This window comes from Salvelinus fontinalis, chromosome 7 (assembly GCF_029448725.1).
Source record: "Salvelinus fontinalis isolate EN_2023a chromosome 7, ASM2944872v1, whole genome shotgun sequence".
NCBI lineage: Eukaryota > Metazoa > Chordata > Actinopteri > Salmoniformes > Salmonidae > Salvelinus > Salvelinus fontinalis.
The window spans coordinates 54729664-54750464 of NC_074671.1; the positions used below are offsets into that span (position 1 = coordinate 54729664).

The 20801-nt window shown below is 45.1% G+C and overlaps 4 protein-coding genes across 6 annotated transcripts; 3 read left to right on the forward strand and 1 right to left on the reverse strand.

Moving 5' to 3' along the window:
* The first annotated feature begins 7444 nt into the window (after positions 1–7444).
* Positions 7445–13656, forward strand: LOC129859730 (cytokine receptor-like factor 1). Of its 2 annotated transcripts, none has more exons than XM_055929835.1 (8): positions 7445–7828; positions 10259–10537; positions 11072–11201; positions 11384–11556; positions 12331–12563; positions 12682–12775; positions 12885–13070; positions 13224–13656. In XM_055929835.1, exons 1-8 carry the CDS (start codon positions 7771–7773, stop codon positions 13238–13240), a joined length of 1170 nt encoding a protein of 389 aa, XP_055785810.1. In that variant the 5' UTR covers positions 7445–7770; the 3' UTR covers positions 13241–13656. The 2 variants fall into 2 exon arrangements, with proteins under 2 accessions (XP_055785810.1, XP_055785809.1); XM_055929834.1 differs by having other exon boundaries at positions 12885–13066.
* On the forward strand, positions 13656–16984 carry LOC129859732 (outer dense fiber protein 3-like protein 2). Its single transcript, XM_055929839.1, has 4 exons — positions 13656–15537; positions 15702–15812; positions 16030–16101; positions 16337–16984. The coding sequence occupies exons 1-4, from the start codon at positions 15495–15497 to the stop codon at positions 16471–16473; spliced, it is 363 nt and encodes a 120-aa protein (XP_055785814.1). The 5' UTR covers positions 13656–15494; the 3' UTR covers positions 16474–16984.
* On the forward strand, positions 16700–17575 carry LOC129860088 (outer dense fiber protein 3-like). Its single transcript, XM_055930416.1, has 3 exons — positions 16700–16725; positions 16887–17097; positions 17279–17575. The coding sequence occupies exons 1-3, from the start codon at positions 16700–16702 to the stop codon at positions 17435–17437; spliced, it is 396 nt and encodes a 131-aa protein (XP_055786391.1). The 3' UTR covers positions 17438–17575.
* On the reverse strand, positions 17547–19367 carry LOC129859731 (interleukin-27 subunit beta-like). 2 transcript variants are annotated; one of them, XM_055929836.1, is made up of 5 exons: positions 19188–19367; positions 18854–18971; positions 18392–18618; positions 18034–18200; positions 17547–17877 (listed from the first exon to the last, which is right to left on the reverse strand). In XM_055929836.1, exons 1-5 carry the CDS (start codon positions 19318–19320, stop codon positions 17728–17730), a joined length of 795 nt encoding a protein of 264 aa, XP_055785811.1. In that variant the 5' UTR covers positions 19321–19367; the 3' UTR covers positions 17547–17727. The 2 variants fall into 2 exon arrangements, with proteins under 2 accessions (XP_055785811.1, XP_055785812.1); XM_055929837.1 differs by having other exon boundaries at positions 18392–18640; positions 19188–19323.
* Between the last annotated feature and the right edge of the window lie 1434 nt (positions 19368–20801).

A 20801-nucleotide genomic window follows, 5' to 3' on the forward strand; every position in this document is an offset into this window, starting at 1 on the left:
CATTACTATTAATATTTTTGGCTACTTTTACTTCACTACATTGCTAATGAAAGTAATGTACTTTTTACTCCGTACATTTTCACTGACACCCAAAAGTACTCGTTACATTTGGACTGGAAAATGGTCCGATTCACACACTTATCAAGAGAACATCCCTGGTTATCCCTACTGCCTCTAAGTACATTTTAGCAATTCCATTTACTTTTGATACTTAAGTATATTTAAAACCAAATACCTTTAGACTTTTACTCAAGTAGAATTTACTGGGGGACTTTCAAATTTGAGTTGAGTCATTTTCTATTAAGGGATCTTTACTTTTACTCAAGTATTGAGTAAATTGACAACGTTTTCCACCACTGCTCAAACCAGTACGCCTGACACCAACTACCATACCCCTTTCAAAGACACTTAAATATTTTGTCTTGCCCATTCAACCTCTGAGTGGCACACATACACAATCCATGTCTCAATTGTATTAAGGCTTAAAAGTCCTTCTTTAACATGTGTCCTCCTCTTCATCTACACTGTTTGAAGTGGATTCAACAAGTGACATCAATAAGAGACCATAGCTTTCACCTGGTCAATCTTTGTCATGGAAAGAGCAAGTGTCCTTAATGTGTTTTACACCATAGTGTAATTTAGTTATTAAAAGTGAAGAATGATTGACCTACAATCAAAAGTCATTCAAATAATTGGTTGAAATCTAGAAACATTATTATATATTTATTAATGAGAAATGTGAAACGTTAGAGCTGTGTAAGAGCTGTCAAATCCACAAGTGGCTCCTTGTGTTACCTGCCATTGGCAGTTTAGGTGATATATCAAACAAATCCCATGAAGCCCTGTCAGAAGTTCCTGCAGCCGTGTTAATAGTTCAAACACCTGAATGTGTGATGTTCTATTGTAGGCTATAGGCCCTACTCCCAATTCGACTGATGCACTTTATATCCCCCCACCCAAATTAACATGAAAATTATGCAACAGCCTACAGTTTCTATCGCCGTTTTGAACTTCTAACGCGGTAGGGAAAATATCCCACTGGGCACAGACGTCAATTCAACATCTATTCCACGTTGGTTCAACATAGTTGATTTGAAATGACGTGGAAACAACATTGATTCAACAAGTGTGTGTGGGAAGGAAGTGAGTGGTTTGTGACGCACAAGCGGAACCGTGGGTTAACGCTCAATCTGATTGATTCAAGCCTCTAATTGTAGAAAAAATATAAAAATGTCTGGAGTACAGCAGAGTCTATATGGAAACTAGTGATGCGTTGCCACTTACCAAACCAATCAAGTTTTTTTTCATGGGTGGAGTTGGCTGGCAGCAGACTGGGATGTGGGTGAAGAAAGCAGGTACTAGTTGCAGCAGACTTGGCACTGGAGGAAGCAGGTTAGAATGTAGTCGGAGCAGCCTGGGTGGGGCACGCAGCAGGTTAGACTGTAGTGGGAGCAGCCTGGGTGGGGCACGCAGCAGGTTGGACTGTAGTGGGAGCAGCCTGGGTGGGGCACGCAGCAGGTTAGACTGTAGTGGGAGCAGCCTGGGTGGGGCACGCAGCAGGTTAGACTGTAGTGGGAGCAGCCTGGGTGGGGCACGCAGCAGGTTAGACTGTAGTGGGAGCAGCCTGGGTGGGGTACGCAGCAGGTTAGACTGTAGTGGGAGCAGCCTGGGTGGGGTACGCAGCAGGTTAGACTGTAGTGGGAGCAGCCTGGGTGGGGCACGCAGCAGGTTAGAATGTAGTGGGAGCAGCCTGGGTGGGGCACGCAGCAGGTTAGACTGTAGTGGGAGCAGCCTGGGTGGGGCACGCAGCAGGTTGGACTGTAGTGGGAGCAGCCTGGGTGGGGCACGCAGCAGGTTAGACTGTAGTGGGAGCAGCCTGGGTGGGGTACGCAGCAGGTTGGACTGTAGTGGGAGCAGCCTGGGTGGGGCATGCAGCAGGTTAGACTGTAGTGGGAGCAGCCTGGGTGGGGTACGCAGCAGGTTGGACTGTAGTGGGAGCAGCCTGGGTGGGGCACGCAGCAGGTTAGACTGTAGTGGGAGCAGCCTGGGAAGGCACGCAGCAGGTTAGACTGTAGTGGGAGCAGCCTGGGTGGGGCACACAGCAGGTTAGACTGTAGTGGGAGCAGCCTGGGTGGGGCACGCAGCAGGTTGGACCGTAGTGGGAGCAGCCTGGGTGGGGCACGCAGCAGGTTAGACTGTAGTGGGAGCAGCCTGGGTGGGGTACGCAGCAGGTTGGACCGTAGTGGGAGCAGCCTGGGTGGGGCACGCAGCAGGTTGGACCGTAGTGGGAGCAGCCTGGGTGGGGCACGCAGCAGGTTGGACTGTAGTCGGAGCAGCCTGGGTGGGGCACGCAGCAGGTTGGACCGTAGTGGGAGCAGCCTGGGTGGGGCACGCAGCAGGTTAGACTGTAGTGGGAGCAGCCTGGGTGGGGCATGCAGCAGGTTGGACCGTAGTGGGAGCAGCCTGGGTGGGGCACGCAGCAGGTTGGACCGTAGTGGGAGCAGCCTGGGTGGGGCTGGCATCAGAGAAGTCAGTAGTGGTGGTGGTGGTGAAGGCATCCAGAAGACTACCAACTGTGGGGTCCATTGCATAGTCCTCAAAATCAGTCTCCTCCGACTCAGGGCCCATGTCCTGCATGGCCTTCCCAGTCTGCCTGAGCAGGTAGTCCACACACTAATCAGCTCTCCTGAAAATGAAACAAGACAAAAATAGATGAATATGATTACTCACAATATCTTCATCATATCAAAACACTGATTGTCACGTCTGCTCCTCCCACTCCCACTCTTCGGTGCTCGAGGTCACCAGTTCACTCATTACGCACACCTGCCACCATCGTTACATGTACCTGCGCTTAATTATGGTACTCACCTGGACTCCATCATGTCCTTTACCTTCCCTATATCTGTCACTTCCTCAGTTTCATTCCCGAGTCTCAGCATTGATGTAGTTATGTTTCTCCTGTCCAGACGCGGTTCTTGTTTTGTTTCATGTCTGTTTATTATTAAATCCACACCCTGTACTTGCTTTTCGTCGCCCAGCGTTGGTCGTTACAGAACCGTTACACTGATACAGTTTTGTTTCTGCCATGTTTCAATGGTTGTAATGATATTAGCTAAGAAATGTTCTGAGGTTCATCTTAGAGGCTATAGCAGAGAAGAGCACTTACAGAGACTGTAGTACAACTGGCAGTGCCCTGAGAGACAGCAGAGGCAGTGGTGGTTTTCACAGAGGCTGTAGCAGAGGGGAAAGGGGAAATGATAGAAGATTATTAAATATTATTATATATATTTGATAACCTAATATGAAAATTATTTGAGGCTTAACAGTAATAAAACAAATGTATACAGGCAGGTTGCCTCGAGGTTAAAGCATTGGACCATTTACCGAAAGGCTGCTAGTCGAAGACCGGAGCCGACAAGGTGAATAAATCTGTTGCTATGTCCTTGAGCAAGGAACTTAACCCTCATTGCTCCAGGGGTGATGTACAATGGCGACCCTGGCCTTGACCTGACTCCCTGCGGGTGTTTCAGGGGGAGTTGGGATATGCAAAAATATATGATATGCACTGTTATAAACTGGGTGGTTCGAGCCCTGAATGCTGATTGGCTGACAGCTGTGGTATATCAGACCATATACCATGGGTATGATGAAACACTTATTTTTACTTCCCTAAATATGTTGGTAGCCAGTTTATAATAGCAATAAAGCACCTCAGGGGTTTGTGATATATGGCCATTATACGACGGCTAAGGGCTGTGTCCAGGCACTCCGCGTTGCATCGTGCATAAGAACAACCCTTAGCCGTGGTATATTGGCCATATACCACACCCCCTCGGGTCTTATTGCTTACATATACAGCCATCGACACATACAGAACAAGCTTGTAGGTACTGCCCTCCAATGGATATAAATGGAGCAGCAGGCCCTCCCAGTCGTACTGTAGCTCCACATTATTGGGTTGGGGAGTAGCCTACGGGTGAAAGCAGCCAGTATCCAATCTATCCAACCCAGCTAGTTCAAATGAACACGCACTTCACATATACTTGTAATTCAGGCTATAAAACCAGAGGGATTTACAGACAAAACCTTGATTTCCTTCTCCTCAATGTAGTGTTTTGCTTTTTTTGATTGTTGATGGCATAGAGTAGACCGACACATTGGGTCCAGATGGGAACAGAGGGAGAGAGGGTGAGAGAGAGACGTAGAGAGACAGAGAAGGAGAAACATAAGTTACGTTGGCATGTTTTGGAGGCCCTGCCATAAGAGAGACAGACAGAGAGAGGGAGAAGAAAGAGGTTGACATACATCTGTCATGCATTATTTCAGGGAAACCATTGAGAAAGAGAGAGCGAGTCTGTCTATGTGAGGAGGAGGAATGACAGTCTGATTGGTTCTCTCCTTTTTCAGGGATATATATGCACAATCCCTCTGAATTCCTCAGAAAGGAGTAGCCCTGCTTTGTGTCCCTGTATGGAACTGGTTCATAACCAGGTACTGATGGTCTTCAAACAACATTCTTCTCCTAATCAGGCAGGATTGGACCTCTGGGGCTGACTCTAGGTATGTTGAGAGGAAATTATCTCTCTCTGCTTTTCTCTGATTACCTCTCTCTCTTTCTATCTCTCCCTTTCGCTCTCCAACTTTTTGTCTCTCTATCCCCCTCACTTTCTTGCTCCATCAGTCTTTCTTTCTTCCTGCCTCCCGTTCTTTCTATCTCTCCCCTGGTACATCATCTTGTACTCAGATAGAGTTGGAGTGGTTCCCAGTCCTGATTAGAGGGCTCTAACTGTAACCTCTGCTAAAACCTCCTGCAGGGTCCATAATCAGAGGAGAATAATACACATATCATCACAATCTATTCTATTCTATTGTACTGGAATCTACAGTACTGGATTCCATTTTGATGTTCCCCTTAATGGAATCATCCTTCCCCTGTGAGACGCAAGCATAGAACGAAATGAGGAAAGCATGCCATTCCCCTTCAGAAATACTTGTAATAGGCCCCCGATATGAAAATAATTAGATTTTGGAATTTCAAGTTTATAGAACAATTTTCTGGAAACTTTGCAAAAAGTCACATTGGGCTTCAATGTATGAAAACTTTACCTTAAGAAAACTGTGAAAATCTATAAAAATCACATCAAAATGAATCCAAAACATTAATTAATGACAAATGGTATATGAATCTGAAATGAAGTCATTTTGTCTAAAATAGATAATTTGAACATATATTTTTGAAAGGATCAACTATTTAATGTTTTTTCTATGTATGAAGAACATCTAACCTACTTTATTTAGTTGTCCTTTCTGGCTGAACTATCTTACTATCTTACTATAATACTGTCAATGGCAGTATTTTGACCTCATAAACCACACTTTTTTTTTTGCCTGTTCTTTTGATGTGTAGAAGGAACATCAAAATAGCTATGGAAGTTTTTGATTGTTTCTCTTCCAAATTCTACAAATATGGACAATCTCTCAGTTTTGCAACCCTTTAAGCCCAATGTTGCATTTTTGCATCACTTACAAAACTACCTCTAGCTCTGGCTCAGAATGTTTGTTTCTTGATTTATATTCATTTTTTACATAATCAGAACACAGAAAAAATCATTTCAAGTAATGTACTTGCATGGATGGCTACCAACATACACTATGCTTGTGTAGGGGTCTCAGATGAGAGGACAGGTTTCTAGTGTTTCAGAGGCTACTGATACCACAATAATCATACTGACACAACAAATACTAGTACGACATGAATCTGGGTCTAAGGAGATGCACTAGGTAGTGTTTGACATCATTGTTTAGTTTACATGATGCAATTCAGGCAGAGTTGCATTTTTGCAACTGTAGATCTCACAGGGTTAAGCCACTTTTATCAGCCTCATGGTTTTGCCATCGGCCCATGTTCCCATCAGCGTGGTCTGGTTTAAAGGGAATACGCCTGTCTTCCCATGTCTGTTACAGTAGTACTGGATTGAACCATCTCCAATCTCTCCTCCTCAATGTTTCAGCATGGTTGTAGGCAGTCAGTCACAGATCCAGAACCATCTTACCCTCAGTGTGGGTGTGTGTGTGTGTGTGTGTGTGTGTGTGTGTGTGTGTGTGTGTGTGTGTGTGTGTGTGTGTGTGTGTGTGTGTGTGTGTGTGTGTGTGTGTGTGTGTGTGTGTGTGTGCCAACTAACAGACCATTTTTTTTGCATTGATGAGAAACATTCTCCTTTCAGTCCCTTCCGGTCAATCGACACCCCCTTTAGCAAATCTGTTTCATTCTTACAGTCTTAGAGTGGCTTATAAGTGACACAACACGGGGTTTTCTTGTTCATTCAAATCTTTTCTTCACACTTACGGGATGCCCGGATACAGTCGCCACACCACGAGCGGGAATCACCTCGGGAACAACGGGCGCCTCCCGGAGCCAAGAGAAAGCATGGCATTGTGGGACATTTGCCTCTGAATCAGTTAACATTCTTAGTCTCTGTTACACTAACTGACTCAAAGAAGAGAGGGAGAGAAAGAGAGAAAGAGAGAAAGCAAGAGAGACAGAGGATGAGGGGGAAGAGAGAGACCGAGAGAAAAAAAGAGAGGGGTATGCCAACTTCAGACATTAGTCATAGGGCCCATTGAGATGTTCAACTTGAAGTGTTTTTTTTTTATTCTACAAGATAATGCAGTATGATTGAGTAGACTGGATGTTGTGACTGTAGTCTACCTTACATCACTGTCTCGCTCATGTGAATTAAGACATCTAGTGAGTTATCCAAAGCATCAGATGACACCCACTGTCACCAATCCTACAATGTCAAATCAGTGATTACTTCAAAGGGAAGGAAGGTAGGAATGAAAGAAGAATTGAAGGAAGGAATGGCTGATGAAAATATTGATGAAATATTTAATATAATTTGGAAAAGTGACAAGTTCCAATCTCAGCTAGTTGGTGGGGGGGGGGGGGGGGGGGGGGGGTGTAGACTCACTCAGTGAGAAAAATATACTACTGTAAGACATAATATGTGTTGTTCCCTGCATTGGGTATGGGTTATGAAAGATACCACAATACATCCCTTTCACCACCTGTCACCATAACATCAAAACAAACACAAACCCAACCACCAAACCATCTCAGATATCACACACATGCACAAGCATACATGCATAGACACACAAACACACGCATGCATGCACATACACACACACTGTGTGGGAGTCAGAGTCATCATGAGGAAGTTTCCTATAATGCTCTGTGACTCAACACTCAACAGCCCCCTAGCCAGAAAAGAAGGAGGGAGAGAAAGAAAAGAGGGGGAAAGAGCGATTGGGTGAAAGTGAATGGATCTTACTCCTTGACGCATCACAGGCCAAGAGATGGGGAGGGGGGATTGAAAAAGAGAGGAAAAGACTGGGGGGAAGAAAAAATGACTGGCGTTGGTGTGGGAAGAGAGGAGGAGCTTGAAAAGTATGAACTTGTGTGTGAAGACACAGACAAACAGAAGTTGAAGCACTAGAATACTAAACGGAGGTTGGAAAAGCTCACGACTACCGATGGTCTCTTTAGGACCGGAGATGGTTTGCTATCAACTGATCAAATAATAGGTTTGGACGGAGCTTGGGCATGAAAGACTCCTCTTCTCGCATCTTCGGACTGCGGTGCAATTCAACTTGAACCTGTGCAGTTTTCCCCTTCCTAACCTGTGTAACTTATACTCTATTAATAGAAGCGTAAAAAGTGGAGAGTTTACCGACTGAACGAAAGAAGATACAAGTTGCCATAAAATGTTGTCATTATTATTCTTGATTCTGTACATTCCTGCTGTTATGTCCTCATCGTCACGTAAGTACAGCAGCTCTTCCATGTGATAACACACGTTGTCTGTAAAGCTGGTTTGGTAGGATATACTGTTAGATAATAGTCTACTGTCCTAAACCTTATTTATGCGCTAAACTGTATTGTTTATGCGGGTTTCATAGGGAATGAGTGTACAAAATAATTGCTCTAACGATTGCAAGTCCTACATATTTTGAAAGGATTTTCCATAATATTGTTGTCCTAAAAATAATTTTAGTAGGCTACCATATATTTTCCAAACATTTCAAATTAAATGAATAGGCTAAACTGAATTATAATGCATTTCATAAAGAAATGAAATAACTTTTGACATCTGTATCCAGCGTCAAACTATGTAAAATAATGCGATATTGCTTTATGTAAAATATTGCAAAATAAAAAAAATGTCAGTTCCATAAACAATCACTAGCCCTTGTATATTTGATGAAATGGTGAAATAATAATCCTATACACAGATCTTGGTATTCTTGACCATGCTATTGAAAAACTGTGTCCCAAGAGGATGAATTTCAACAGTTCGGCTAATAATTCGTTTAACACATATAGCACTGGGCTTTACAGACGGTGACGTCATATGGTCGAGTCTCAGGGAATATTAACCGTCAGTTTAATACAAAGTAAAGTAAATCAATGACAGGTATTTCGGCTAGATTTTATGTCTGTGTCCAGTTTATTTGTATAGATGAGTTCAAAAAACTACGTAGGCCTAGATTATTATTGTCCAACCATGAACTTTATATGTATTTTCAGTTGTTTCGATTAATGAAGAAATTAATGTATGCGACAGTAGGGAGCCACTGCCTTTTTATGTCACAGGTGATTGTGCACTTTCCACAGAGTTGCTGGTTCAAGAGCAAGACTCACTGCCCCCCCCCCCCCCCCCCCCCTTACTCCAGCGATAGATTCATAACAAAGCAATACACGTTTTCTGAAAGGTTATTTTTCTTGGTTTGGATGTGCATCAGCATTCTCCTCACCACTGAAGACCTTTAGGTTGCCTTGTGAACGGTCTCTCACCTTCCTTTCAATGTCATGTTGATGCTCTCTAGTTTAGGTTCTGTTCTTGTTGTCAACATTTCCAGTGAAAACTCCCACTCACTCATCATAGTCAAAGTAACTGCCATTCAGGAAACATCACATTGCTCGATATGGTTAAAAGTTGCATGACTTCTTGTTTCAATTCACTCCACTCACATACAAGGCCTCCATCAAATGTTCCACGTGTGGCTCCTTTGTCCTGTAGACGGACAGAAACACAGACTACCTTTGAACTGTTCCGTGCAGGAGCGAAAGGTAAACAGTGTTGTAGAAACTAAATTAGTCGCTTTCCAAGCATCCTTGAAGACTGTCATCCAGAACCAGAGGCCATTTTTCATCTTCACAACACCAGTGCTGTAATACAGGGCTTTAGCTCGACAGCTTGTGTGTTTACTTAGATTAAAAGCAATGCTTTTCACCCCTGAGAAACAAACAGGGTGTGCAGACTTTTGTTCCATCCAAGCACTTAACACACCTGATCTAACCGATCACCATCTTGGCTCTGTGCCTGGATGGAAATAAAACCCTGCAGAAATGATCAATGCTCAGTCTCAGACATGAACAAAAACAAACATTCTGTACAATGCCGTATAATGAGTGCACAGAACACTCTAACCAGAAAAAACACCTTTGCACCTTTAAACCATCATCTATATGATCAGCCTTACCTCAGGGGACCTCCTTTCTAGAAACAAATACTATTTTACAGCCCATAGTTACTTCTTCAGAACCCTAGGGCTAAAGCCCTTGTGTATTTACTCACACATTAAGAGAGTAAATACACAAGTGTAATTGCATCTGTCGTTGAGGTCTTTGGACTGAATGTTCTGCTCCTTAATTCAGGGGCATTCCCTCTGCCTTTCCTGTAATACTGCAGTGGTGAGACCATGATTGTTATGGAGCTGGATCGTTGTTTGATTGGCTAATCACGGCCTGGCTTCCTTTCCACGATGATACATTTACAGCATCAGCGTTGCCAGTGTTTTGGTGTAAATAGTGTGTGTGTGTGTGTGTGGTTGAGGAGGAGTTTTGGTCAAATGAACGTCTTCACAAGAGCTTCCTCAAAGCACAACACAGCCTTTATCTGAGGCACCTGTTCAACACTCGTGTCTTGAAGATGAGACTTATAGAGGTCTGACGACGTGATAAACACTCTGGGTCTATGGAAGTGGAAATCTGGGTTCACCACTGACCTGGGAGTTACTGCTGTGTTCTAGAATACAGTAGCCTATTTGTCGGATATTCTCTTCTGAATCAGTAAAAACACATTTCTCTCTCCCCTTTCGTCTGTCTCTTTCCCTCTGCTTACTGGGAATCAATAGTTCAATCAACCATTCTTTCATCCATGAATTCACTCATCCCATCTCTCCCCTCCAGAGATGGCAGGGATCTTCCCCCAGGACCCAGCCTTGCCCATCGGCTCCACCCTCACTGCCACATGTTCAGTCAGCCCTGATCTGGGCCTCCACGCCAGCTCTCTGTTCTGGAGCCTGAATGGCCACCGGCTGCCCAGCTCTTCCTACAGCGTGTTGAGCCCTACGGCCCTCAGTGTCACCCTGCCGGGCTTGCCAGCCTCTAGGCAGAGGTCAGGGGACAACCTGGTGTGTCACAACCATGGAGGACATGTTCTAGCCGGGTCCTGCCTCTACATTGGGAGTAAGTGGAGCAACACACACACACACACATCTAGCAGCAGCATCTAGCACACACACATAGCTAAAAGTTAACAGTATTACCAGTCTCATGAGTAACTGTAGGGTCTTTAGTCCTGTTAACTCCTGTGTTATTACACCATGTTGTTGTGCATTACACCCTTTACTACTCCCTGGACATGGAGTCTGACACACACACACACATACACACACACACAAGCACACACAGGTCTGACAGACACACGCACATAAGCACGCACACACACATACACACACAGGTCTGACAGACACACGCACATAAGCACACACACACAAGCACACACATGTCTGACAGACACACGCACATAAGCACACACACACAAGCACACACACAGTGTTGTCATACTGCCCTAATCTCAGCGTGACGTCCCTGTTCAACACCTTGTGTTCAGAAAGGGATGGAATCGTGGCAAAGTCCCAGAATTTGAACCCCAGACAGACAGAAGAACATTCTGGACTAAAATATATCCTCTCTCCCTCCACCCACCTTCTCCCTCAGTGCCTCCAGTAAAGCCAGTCAACTTGACCTGCTGGTCCAGAAACACCAAAGACCTGACCTGTCGATGGGCACCAGGAGGACAGGGAGAGACCTTCATCAAGACCAAATACACACTCAAATACAAACTCAGGTACACACTCCTTACACACACTTAATACACACGCATACGCACACATTCTAATACAGTCTGAGTCTAATACACGTGTGTGTGTGTGTGTGTGTGTGTGTGTGTGTGTGTGTGTGTGTGTGTGTGTGTGTGTGTGTGTGTGTGTGTGTGTGTGTGTGTGTGTGTGTGTGTGTGTGTGTGTGTAGGTGGTATGGCAGAGAGAGAGAATGTGAGGAGGAGTACAATGCCGCCCAGCCGTACTCTTGCTACATACCTCGTGACCTCGCCCTCTTCACGCCCTATGAGATCTGGGTGGAAGCCACCAATCAGCTCGGCTCAGCCACCTCTGATGTCATCACCCTGGATATCCTAGACGTGGGTGAGTGTGTGCATACGTGCGAGTGTGTGTGTGTGAGAGAGACAGAGACAGATAGAGAGACAGAGAGAGAGTAAGTGCCTGAACTTTGACCCTCTGGCTTTAGAGCTTTACATCTTGCCCCAGTTAAAAGTTGCCCTGGGGCACATATTCAGGATCAGCTTACCTAGCCCAAGACCTAACAGTAACCATTAGTGGAGAATTGTAAAACTGACCTAAGATAAACATCTAGGACCAACTTCATCCTACTACTTAGATCCCAACCCAGGATTTTGGGGGTGAGGGGGAACACACACACACACACACACACACACAAATGGGGGAGGATGGGCATTTTGACAAATGGAAGAAGACCAGACACACCCTGCCTTTTGATGAGCTCATTTTCCTTTTACTCACGCTGGGTGGGCACACACACACACACACACACACACACACACACACACACACACACACACACACACACACACACACACACACACACACACACACACACACACACACACACACACACACACACACACCCTGCGGATGGGGCAGGGCTAGGAAGGTGGGCGACTGACGCTTTACACCACTCGAGTTACTACTCGCTGCTCCCTCATTTCCCTCCACACTGAAACTAATAACACACACTAACAGTACCTGTGCTGTATGAGTTACTGTTGCGGTCAGATCCAATTCACTCAGAGAAGAAAGAAATAACCATTATTTTAGATGGATCTTGCTGTTTTAAAGTAGTTCTGAGTTACGCTGCCTCTTTCCCCTCCCCGTCCACAGTAACAACGGACCCGCCGTCAGGTGTGAGTGTGAGTCGTGTGGGTGACCTGGAGGACCATCTGAGTGTTCGATGGGAGTCTCCGCCAGCTCTCAAAGACTTCCTGTTCCAGGCCAAGTACCAGATACGCTACCGGCTGGAGGACATCTCAGACTGGAAGGTCATGGATGACGTTGGGAACCAGACATCATGTCGTCTGGCAGGCCTGAGACCGGGTACTGTGTATTTTGTCCAGGTACGGTGTGTGTGTGTGTGTGTGTATATGTGTGTGTGTGTGTGTGTGTGTGTGTGTGTGTGTGTGTGTGTGTGTGTGTGTGTGTGTGTGTGTGGTAATCCCAGTGTGTTCTATGCAGGTGCGCTGTAACCCAGTAGGGATCTATGGGTCTCGTAGGGCTGGTATCTGGAGTGAATGGAGCCATCCGACTGCTGCTTCTACACCTCATAGTGGTGAGGACGCACGCACACGCACGCGCGCGCGCACACACACACACACACACACACATATGCACACCCAAACACATACACACACTCTAACCCCCTCTCTCCCCTCCTACAGAGCGTGTATTATCAGGTTCGTGTAACTCCAAGTCTGGAGACTCCAATTCTACGTTACGTCGAGAGCTGAAGCAGTTCTTCGGCTGGGTACGGAATCATGCGTATGGCTGCGGCGGCATGTCAATCAAACTCTACGACCAATGGAGAGTCTGGATGCAGAAGAGCCACAAAACACGCAACCAGGTAGGTAAGGATCTAAGTAGAACTCACCTGCACTCACATACAACAACCACACACACAGGCATGCACACAGGTCTTATTGAATCATTTGTATCATCATGTTTGAATCGTTCAGCTTTTCTTGTTCAGGGAAATCCTAATTAGTTTTTCTCTCTCTCAGGTCCTACAAGGGGATAAGTCATAGTACGCATCACTCCTGCCTTTAAACAACCAGCAACAAAGTCAAGACAACATCATGTGTGTGAAAAATGTTTTCTCCTAAATGCTGTGGTTTTGCATACACCATTCAGCGACGGAAGAAGGGGGCATAAATACAATTTGGGGACAGCCCTAGACTATGCTGTAATTATTTAACAAGACATGGAGGAATAAGAAGTTGAGGAAGAGTGATCTTCTTCTTACTGTGGAAATACTGGCAGCACTGAAAAGCTAGAGATCCACAGCACCCTCTAGTGGAAGCTAACATACTGGGAGGAACAGTAGAGATGGAGGACCATAGTAATGTTTCTAGTCACATCCCAGTCTTAAACCATGATGACCCAATCGGAACTGTCTGTAACCCAATATTTGGGAACCCTGGTCTGCAGGGGGGGGGGGGGGGGGGGGCATCGTTACAAGACTATAGACTGACATTGTTGTCTGTATCAGTGTGGAGATCTGTCTTAATAATAAGTAGGGTCAGGAGTTTTTCCTGATCATACGGCCCTGCCCAGGAAAACTTCCTGACCATAATGCTAATGTTTACCTGTGGAGGCAGTTCACCACTTATATTTTTGTACTATCATATTTAAATAGTATCGTATTTAAACTATTATGTTTTGTTAGTAAGTTATGTTAGGTTTGTGATCATGTTATTGACTTAATTATGAATTATTGTTTTGTTTGAAAGAGTTTGGAAGTCATTCTATTCACACACACTCGCACACACCCCCAGACACACAGCTGTGTTCTTCTATGCACTTCTAGCCTGTCATGTTTATGTTGCTGATGTTACACTGGGGGAGCAGGAATGATGTTCTCTATATGTCATCTATACATGACTCCATTAACCCAGTTTATACATGGCTGGTCTTACATCACCAATGACTCCTGTGCCCTGTTTTATTCTGAAGTACTTTGTGACAGAGCAATTTTCATGTTCACTACAGTGGCAAGCTTGTGCCGATACATAATTGGTAGCAACCCGACTCTGTTTATCCAGCATGTTTAGGGTCAACGGCCACGTTGTTTGTCTGATGTTGATGACATGGCTGCAGGTTCCCGTTACTGCGGCCTGCGGGTGTCCTGAGTCAGTGCCTGTTAATAATTAACCCATGTTTGTTGGTCAGGGCTCTGCTCACAACCTTTAGTTACCTCTCTCTGCCTCCCAGCACCCTTTATGTAAAGATACCCTATACAGTAACTTAAAGCTACACTCAGCAATATGACATCATTATGCACTGCCGGTCAGATTTCTGCTTACAGAAACAGCGGCAATGCAAATTAGGGAGAGACAATAGTGGCAGTCTTGGTAATTCTGTTGTTGTTTATGTATGTATGTTAAGCAGGAAGTTTCCCCAATATGTGCGATGATATCCTATTGCTGAGTCTCCCTTTGAAGAGTCAGATTTGAAATACCTCCTGCTTCACAGTGTGTACCAGCGAGACAGGGGGGGCATCTAACGATTGCTGCAGGTGGGCAAAGTGTAGCTAATTGTCTATGCGTGACTACATGGGTTTAACTTTGGTCATCTGTGCCACAACAATATTAACCAGCTGAGCTAAAGCCTGGGCATTAGCTAAAGCCTTGAATAGCTACCATAAGTCTTCAGTCGCCAAGGAAGCGTACTCATCACATGGACATGGAGTCACCTCTATGACACATGAACTCCAAGAAGAGAAGCGAGATGGTGATTTAGGTTTACCCAGGGCAGCAGAATGGAGATAACGTTTTCTCAGCTTGTAAAGACCATCTATAATTCAGCCTTTGAGGCTGTGCTTTTCCTGAAGAGGCTGGATGGTGCCGGGAGTGAATCAGTGACAGAACAGCAAAGAGTAAAGGGAAGAGAAGGAAGAAGAGAGGAAAGAGAGAGAGAGAGAGATCTGTGTGCACGGAGTAGAGTTGTCAACTTATTCTGGGATACCTTTTGAGTGAAGTGGTCTAAAAACGTTTTGTCTACAGACGTGAAGCAGGAAGGACCCGTACAGAGGATATGTTTGGACTAACAGAGGATCAAACCAGACCGAATCTCTTCTCCTGCTTGTTATTGTTGTGGTGATTGCGTTTCTAGCTGCCAGCGAATCACAGGGCTGCCCACACAGACACAAGTGACTGCTCTAGGAGAAAGTCCCTCAGCATTCTCTGAGGATTGGCAACCCTAGCTGGGAGTGACAGAAGAACAACGTGTAAAAGAGGAGAGGGTAGGAAAATAGAGAGAGAGATTGACAAATCATGGAGGTTAAGAGACGTCCGATAATTGCTGGCAAAGAGAAAGGTTTGTTGAAGACATCTATTATGCAACATGTTTAAATTAAAACTTTAATTTTAACATCAATGGAAAAGTGAAATGTAGAAGCTCTAGAAACGAGTAGGAGTCATGTTTTACATGACTGGAAAATAAACATGATCATTATCTTCACCATCATTACTTGTTGCTAGGGCCAGGCCCCGGTCTCTATGCTCTACCTCCAACCATTGGCTACATCAACAATGACCTCACCAAGCCCAGTAGCCCCGCCTGCACCTTCCACAGACGTATGAGCAGCAACAGTAAGTCTCTGAGGGCAATCTCAGTCTCCTTGCCTATTTCTCTTGTATAGTGAGTAGTAGACCTTATTCACACCGTTGCCTTGAGGATTCACACTCCAGCTAGTCGGGAAGGAAGCAGAAGTCGATGGAAAATACTGCTGACATTTTCCTCAAGTTTGACCTTTAAATTCACCTTTGACCTTTATTAATATGAATTATTGTGCGTTCTTCTCCACAGTGGTATCCGTGGATTGCAGTCCAGGGCCCCAGTACCACATCGATACCAAGATGACCCGGTTCGGCCGCGTCGGTACCCCTTCTTACTCCATGCTAGGCAGGGCAAGACATGAAGGAGAGACTAGCTACTCCCTGAATCAGATACATTTTTCAATCAAACTCTATTACCCCAGTGGGCATTTGTTGCTGGACATTCTTTACATTCTCTCTCTCTATCTCTCTCTCACCCCCTCTCTCTTTCTCCCCCATCTCTCTCTCTCTCCCCCCCTCTCTGTCTCACCCCCTCTCTCCATCACTCTCACTTCTAGCTGACCTCTTCCAGACTCCAGGTCCAGGTGCCTACAGCCCAGAGAAAGCTCATCTCAGACCTCCCTCCTACACTATTGGCTCTCGGTCACACTACCGTATAATGGATTCTGTGCCCGCCCCTGACTGGTACAAATGAAAGAGAGAGAGGGAGAGGGCGTAAAGAGTGACCCTATATCATTCATATCATTTTAATCATCCTCCCAGGTACACCCACCCTAACCTGCTGGGTTCCCAGGTGCCCCACAAGCCGTCTGTAAGGGGTGCGTAACTGGTGGCAGGGAAGTCAGACGCAGGAGAGCAGAACTGGATAATAACCGGAGTAGTTTAATTATCAAAACCAACGGCATCCAGAAATACAAAATATGGGTACAAAACTCGTCGCGCACCAGTCAAAATGAGCACTTACAACAAACAATTTCACACACAGACATGGGGGGGAACAGAGGGTTAAATACACGACAAGTAATGAGGGAAATGTAAACCAGGTGTGTGGGAAAACAAGACAAAACAAATGGAAAATGAAAGGTGGCTCGGCGATGGCTAGAAGACCGGCGATGTCGACCGCCAAACGCCGCCCGAACAAGGAGAGGAACCGACTTCGGCGGAAGTCGTGACACCGCCCAGTGCCAGCTACAGCTTAGCGGGGAGCAGACAGGCAGGGGTTACATCAGAAGACCGGTCCATAACCCCTGGACCAGGACGCTACAACAGTACTGACCTGAGCGTCTACCTCACACGACGGCCGTCCTTCTCTATGCAGGTTCATAGCTTTATCTTTTATTTATGTAGGCTGTAGGTGTATTTAATTAGCTTTTTAGCTATTTATTTATTTACAATTGAATATTTTGAATAGTATTTTCTTGCATATATCTTCCTCTATACTAGAGTATTAGGATGTTTCCCTTAAAATAAAGTTGGATGTGATTTTAATTTTGATCCAGAGCCGGACTACTCGGGCCAGCGATCAGTCTCAGAAGCCTGGGCCAGGGACCCACAGCCCGAAGAAGGTCCTGCTCCACCTCCCCAGAACTCCTGCCTTCTCCCTGGGCATCACACACTTGGAGTTCCTTACTCCTCTGGTGGTGGTTGTTTCCGACTGATTTTTATTGGAGTTTCACACGGAGTTTGTGGAAATGCTGGAGTCAATTCTGAGTGAAATACCACTGTGTTGTTTTAATGAGCACATTTAGCACAATGTTGGAAACATGCTTTACAAATAAAGTGTTTTTATTATCATTGTTAAGCCAAGTTGTGGTTTACAAATGCGGTTGATCTATGGGTGTGACCTGTGTTGATCTATGTGTGGGATCGCTGTGTGTGTGTGTATGTGTATGTGTGTGTACACATGCGCATATATGCCTGTGTTATCTCAGTGTGTATGTGTGTGTGTTCAGTGTGCAGGTATAGTGACAGTAATAGGTAGGCTCCAATCACTGCTCTGTCCCAGCCCCATCAGTTCCATGGAACACACCTGAACTAGATAAGACCTCCCAGGAGACAGCCCTGGTAGAACTTTCTTGGTGTCCTCAAACGGATCCAACTACAGAGACAAAGGGAGACAGAGAGATTGAGAGAGGGGAGGGGGTAAGAGAGACGGGAGAGGAAAGAGAGATTGAGAGAGAGGAGGGAGGAAAGAGAGAGTGAGAAAAGGAGATAAAGAGAGGGTCGCACAGACACAATAAGAGTCTGCACTTACAGTGATCTCATGTGGGGTACCCTTGTTGTCCCAGTGGTATCTGACTTGGTACTTCAGGGGGAAGAGGGTGCGGTCAGACCAGGAAGGGGGAGGGGCCCACTTCACCACAAGCCTCAGCTTCCCGGGAACGACTTGCACAGTCACATTCACAGGGGGGTCCGGCTTCACTGCACACGCACACACACACACACACACACACACACACACACACACACACACACACACACACACACACACACACACACACACACACACACACACACACACACACACACACACACACACACAGGTTCACAATGATTCTGCTACTACTATTCCAATAGGTGGGAGAGACAGAGACAGAGAGACAGGTTCTTACCAATGTCCTCTACAGTGAAGGCCTGTAGGTGGGAGGCGCTGCCCATACGGTTGACTCCTGTGATGTTGAGCTTGTAAGACGTGTAGAGCTTTAAACCCTTTAGGACACAGAGCCACCCCGCCCCTGGAGAGGAGCCATTAATCCCAGGGAGAGAGGACTCTGGGCTGGGGAGAGGATGCACGGAGGTAGGGTAGGGATGGCACTGCTGGATCTCTCCGCCTTTCATACTAGGACATACGGAGTGATTAACTGAGAAAGGGGGATGTTTTGAGCATCTATAAGCTTCTCTCTCAAACGCTTTCTCTCTCTCACACACACACACACACAACACACACACACACACACACACACACACACACACACACACACACACACACACACACACACACACACACACACACACACACACACACACACACACACACACACACACACACAAACACAAACAAACAAACAGTTTACCTGTAGGTGGCGATGTACTGTATGGGAAGCTGGGTCTGTGGAGGCTCAGGCCATGAGCAGAGGGCTTTGAAGGGGTAACTGGGAGACCAGCAACGTACCTCTGGAGGGGAGGGGGGGTCTGCCAGTGGCATAGGATACACACACTCAGAACTCACCCCTCAAATACACTCAGGGGAGAGGGAGAAAGCAGTGCAAGGGGAAAGTAGGAAATAGGGGGCGAGACAGAGACAGAGAAAGGAAAGAAACAGGGGATGTGGAGATGGAAGGAAAGGAGAGAAGAGAGCTATCTTTAAGTATTCCAGACAGGTCCTCATTTCTGAGAATGCAGTCTCACCCATTTCATCTCTGTTCTCTTCTGATGGAACCGTCGGATCCGTCCCATCGCTGCTGAGTACACCGCTGAGAAGAGTCACCACAGCACACACACACAGCCAGAACAGAACACACACACAGTGCTGGACGTACATTCCTCTTATGTTAAGAACAGACAGGCTACAGTGACTGACTGACTAACTAATATTCTAATATTGACAGTTCTGCAATGCTGCCCACAATCCAAAGTCTCCTCTCATCGGCTGGATTCCAAATAAAGTCCCTACCCCCTAGCTAACAGTGCCTACCCCTAGGTTGATTTGATAGTGTGCAACACTAGGGTTGTAAAACTACAGGTAATTTACCAAAGTTAACGGAATGTTAACATGGAAATCGATGTTAACTTTGGTAATTCATACTTTTACAAACGTACTCATATAAAATATTCATTATTTCTTTATTATCCATTAATTTCTAGGTTAGAACAGGGCTCTCCAACCCTGTTACTGGAGAGCTACCGTCATGTAGGTTTTCACTCCAACCCCTCATGTAACTAACCTGATTCAGCTTATCAACCAACTAATTATTAGAATCAGGTCCATATGGTTCAAGAGAAAATTACATAATTAATGAGAAAAACATTTTCATCTACAATGACATATGTATGTAAAATGTATATGTAAAATGTATAGGTAAAATGTATGTATATGTAGCAAAAAAAGCTGTAAAAAAAATATATATATATTTGTCCTTTCGAAGGGGTAAAAAAATATATCGAAATAAACAATGACAGAGTTTGCAATTAACTCTTCAACTGCCACCAGTTTGGCCAAAATATTTACATTTAGATTGTGAAAAATTCATGCTGAACCTCTCCTATTGGGGCTCCCGAGTGGCGCAGCGTTCTAAGGCACTGCATCTCAGTGCTTGAACATGAGTTTGATTCCAGGCTGTATCACAACTGGCCCGTGATTAAGAGTCCCATAGGGTGGTGCACAATTGGCCCAATGTCTGGGTTTTGTCAGTGTAGGCCGTCATTGTAAATAAGAATTTGTTCATAACTGACTTGCCTAGTTAAATAAAAAAAAAATTAACAAAATTGACCAAGCATATGATGTTAAATACAGGAAATGAATTTTATTGCTGTAAAAAAAAACACTCTGGAAAATGTTTCAGTTGCTCATAAGCTTTAATGCTATATAATATGAGATCTCATACTGAGGAGACTGAGGAGACATCCTAAAGTTATCACAGGAAATAAAGGCCTTATCACAATGAGCCATTTAAAAGATCTTCAGGTCTGTTTTTATTCACTGCTATAAACACCATGTATATTGAAGCAATCCTCGCTAATGAGCCACCATACAATTCCCAACAAGTAGGTTAACACTGTTGGAAAGATGCAGTAGCGTGATTGCCTTTCACGCCAGCAACTCGGGTTCAAGTCCCGTTCCCTCAGTTCACAAAAAACAAATTATGTTTTTTAATGGATGTCATTCTGAAATCCTTTCTTGTGATGGCAAATTTAATCCATAATTTATAATATTGCTGTGATGCAGATCCATGTTGACACTCTATTCCTTAGATACTGTGGTAGGGACTCAACCCCACTTTCATGGACACAATCATTGTTTTA

What these genes read in the sequence shown, in the direction of transcription:
- LOC129859730 (XM_055929834.1), top strand. Translation starts at nt 7,771, where the DNA reads ATGTTGTCATTATTATTCTTGATTCTGTACATTCCTGCTGTTATGTCC. An exon ending in TGTTATGTCCTCATCGTCAC is followed by an intron (nt 7,829 to 10,258) that starts GTAAGTACAGCA and finishes TCTCCCCTCCAG; the next exon opens with AGATGGCAGGGATCTTCCCC. An exon ending in ACACTCAAATACAAACTCAG is followed by an intron (nt 11,202 to 11,383) that starts GTACACACTCCT and finishes GTGTGTGTGTAG; the next exon opens with GTGGTATGGCAGAGAGAGAG.
- LOC129859732 (XM_055929839.1), top strand. Translation starts at nt 15,495, where the DNA reads ATGGAGGTTAAGAGACGTCCGATAATTGCTGGCAAAGAGAAAG. An exon ending in AATTGCTGGCAAAGAGAAAG is followed by an intron (nt 15,538 to 15,701) that starts GTTTGTTGAAGA and finishes ACTTGTTGCTAG; the next exon opens with GGCCAGGCCCCGGTCTCTAT. An exon ending in CAGACGTATGAGCAGCAACA is followed by an intron (nt 15,813 to 16,029) that starts GTAAGTCTCTGA and finishes TCTTCTCCACAG; the next exon opens with TGGTATCCGTGGATTGCAGT.
- LOC129860088 (XM_055930416.1), top strand. Translation starts at nt 16,700, where the DNA reads ATGGGTACAAAACTCGTCGCGCACCA. An exon ending in ACAAAACTCGTCGCGCACCA is followed by an intron (nt 16,726 to 16,886) that starts GTCAAAATGAGC and finishes TGGCTAGAAGAC; the next exon opens with CGGCGATGTCGACCGCCAAA. An exon ending in GGCCGTCCTTCTCTATGCAG is followed by an intron (nt 17,098 to 17,278) that starts GTTCATAGCTTT and finishes ATTTTGATCCAG; the next exon opens with AGCCGGACTACTCGGGCCAG.
- LOC129859731 (XM_055929836.1), bottom strand. Translation starts at nt 19,320, where the DNA reads ATGTACGTCCAGCACTGTGTGTGTGTTCTGTTCTGGCTGTGTGTGTGT. An exon ending in CAGTACATCGCCACCTACAG is followed by an intron (nt 18,619 to 18,853) that starts GTAAACTGTTTG and finishes CGTATGTCCTAG; the next exon opens with TATGAAAGGCGGAGAGATCC. An exon ending in GTACCCCACATGAGATCACT is followed by an intron (nt 17,878 to 18,033) that starts GTAAGTGCAGAC and finishes TTGTCTCTGTAG; the next exon opens with TTGGATCCGTTTGAGGACAC.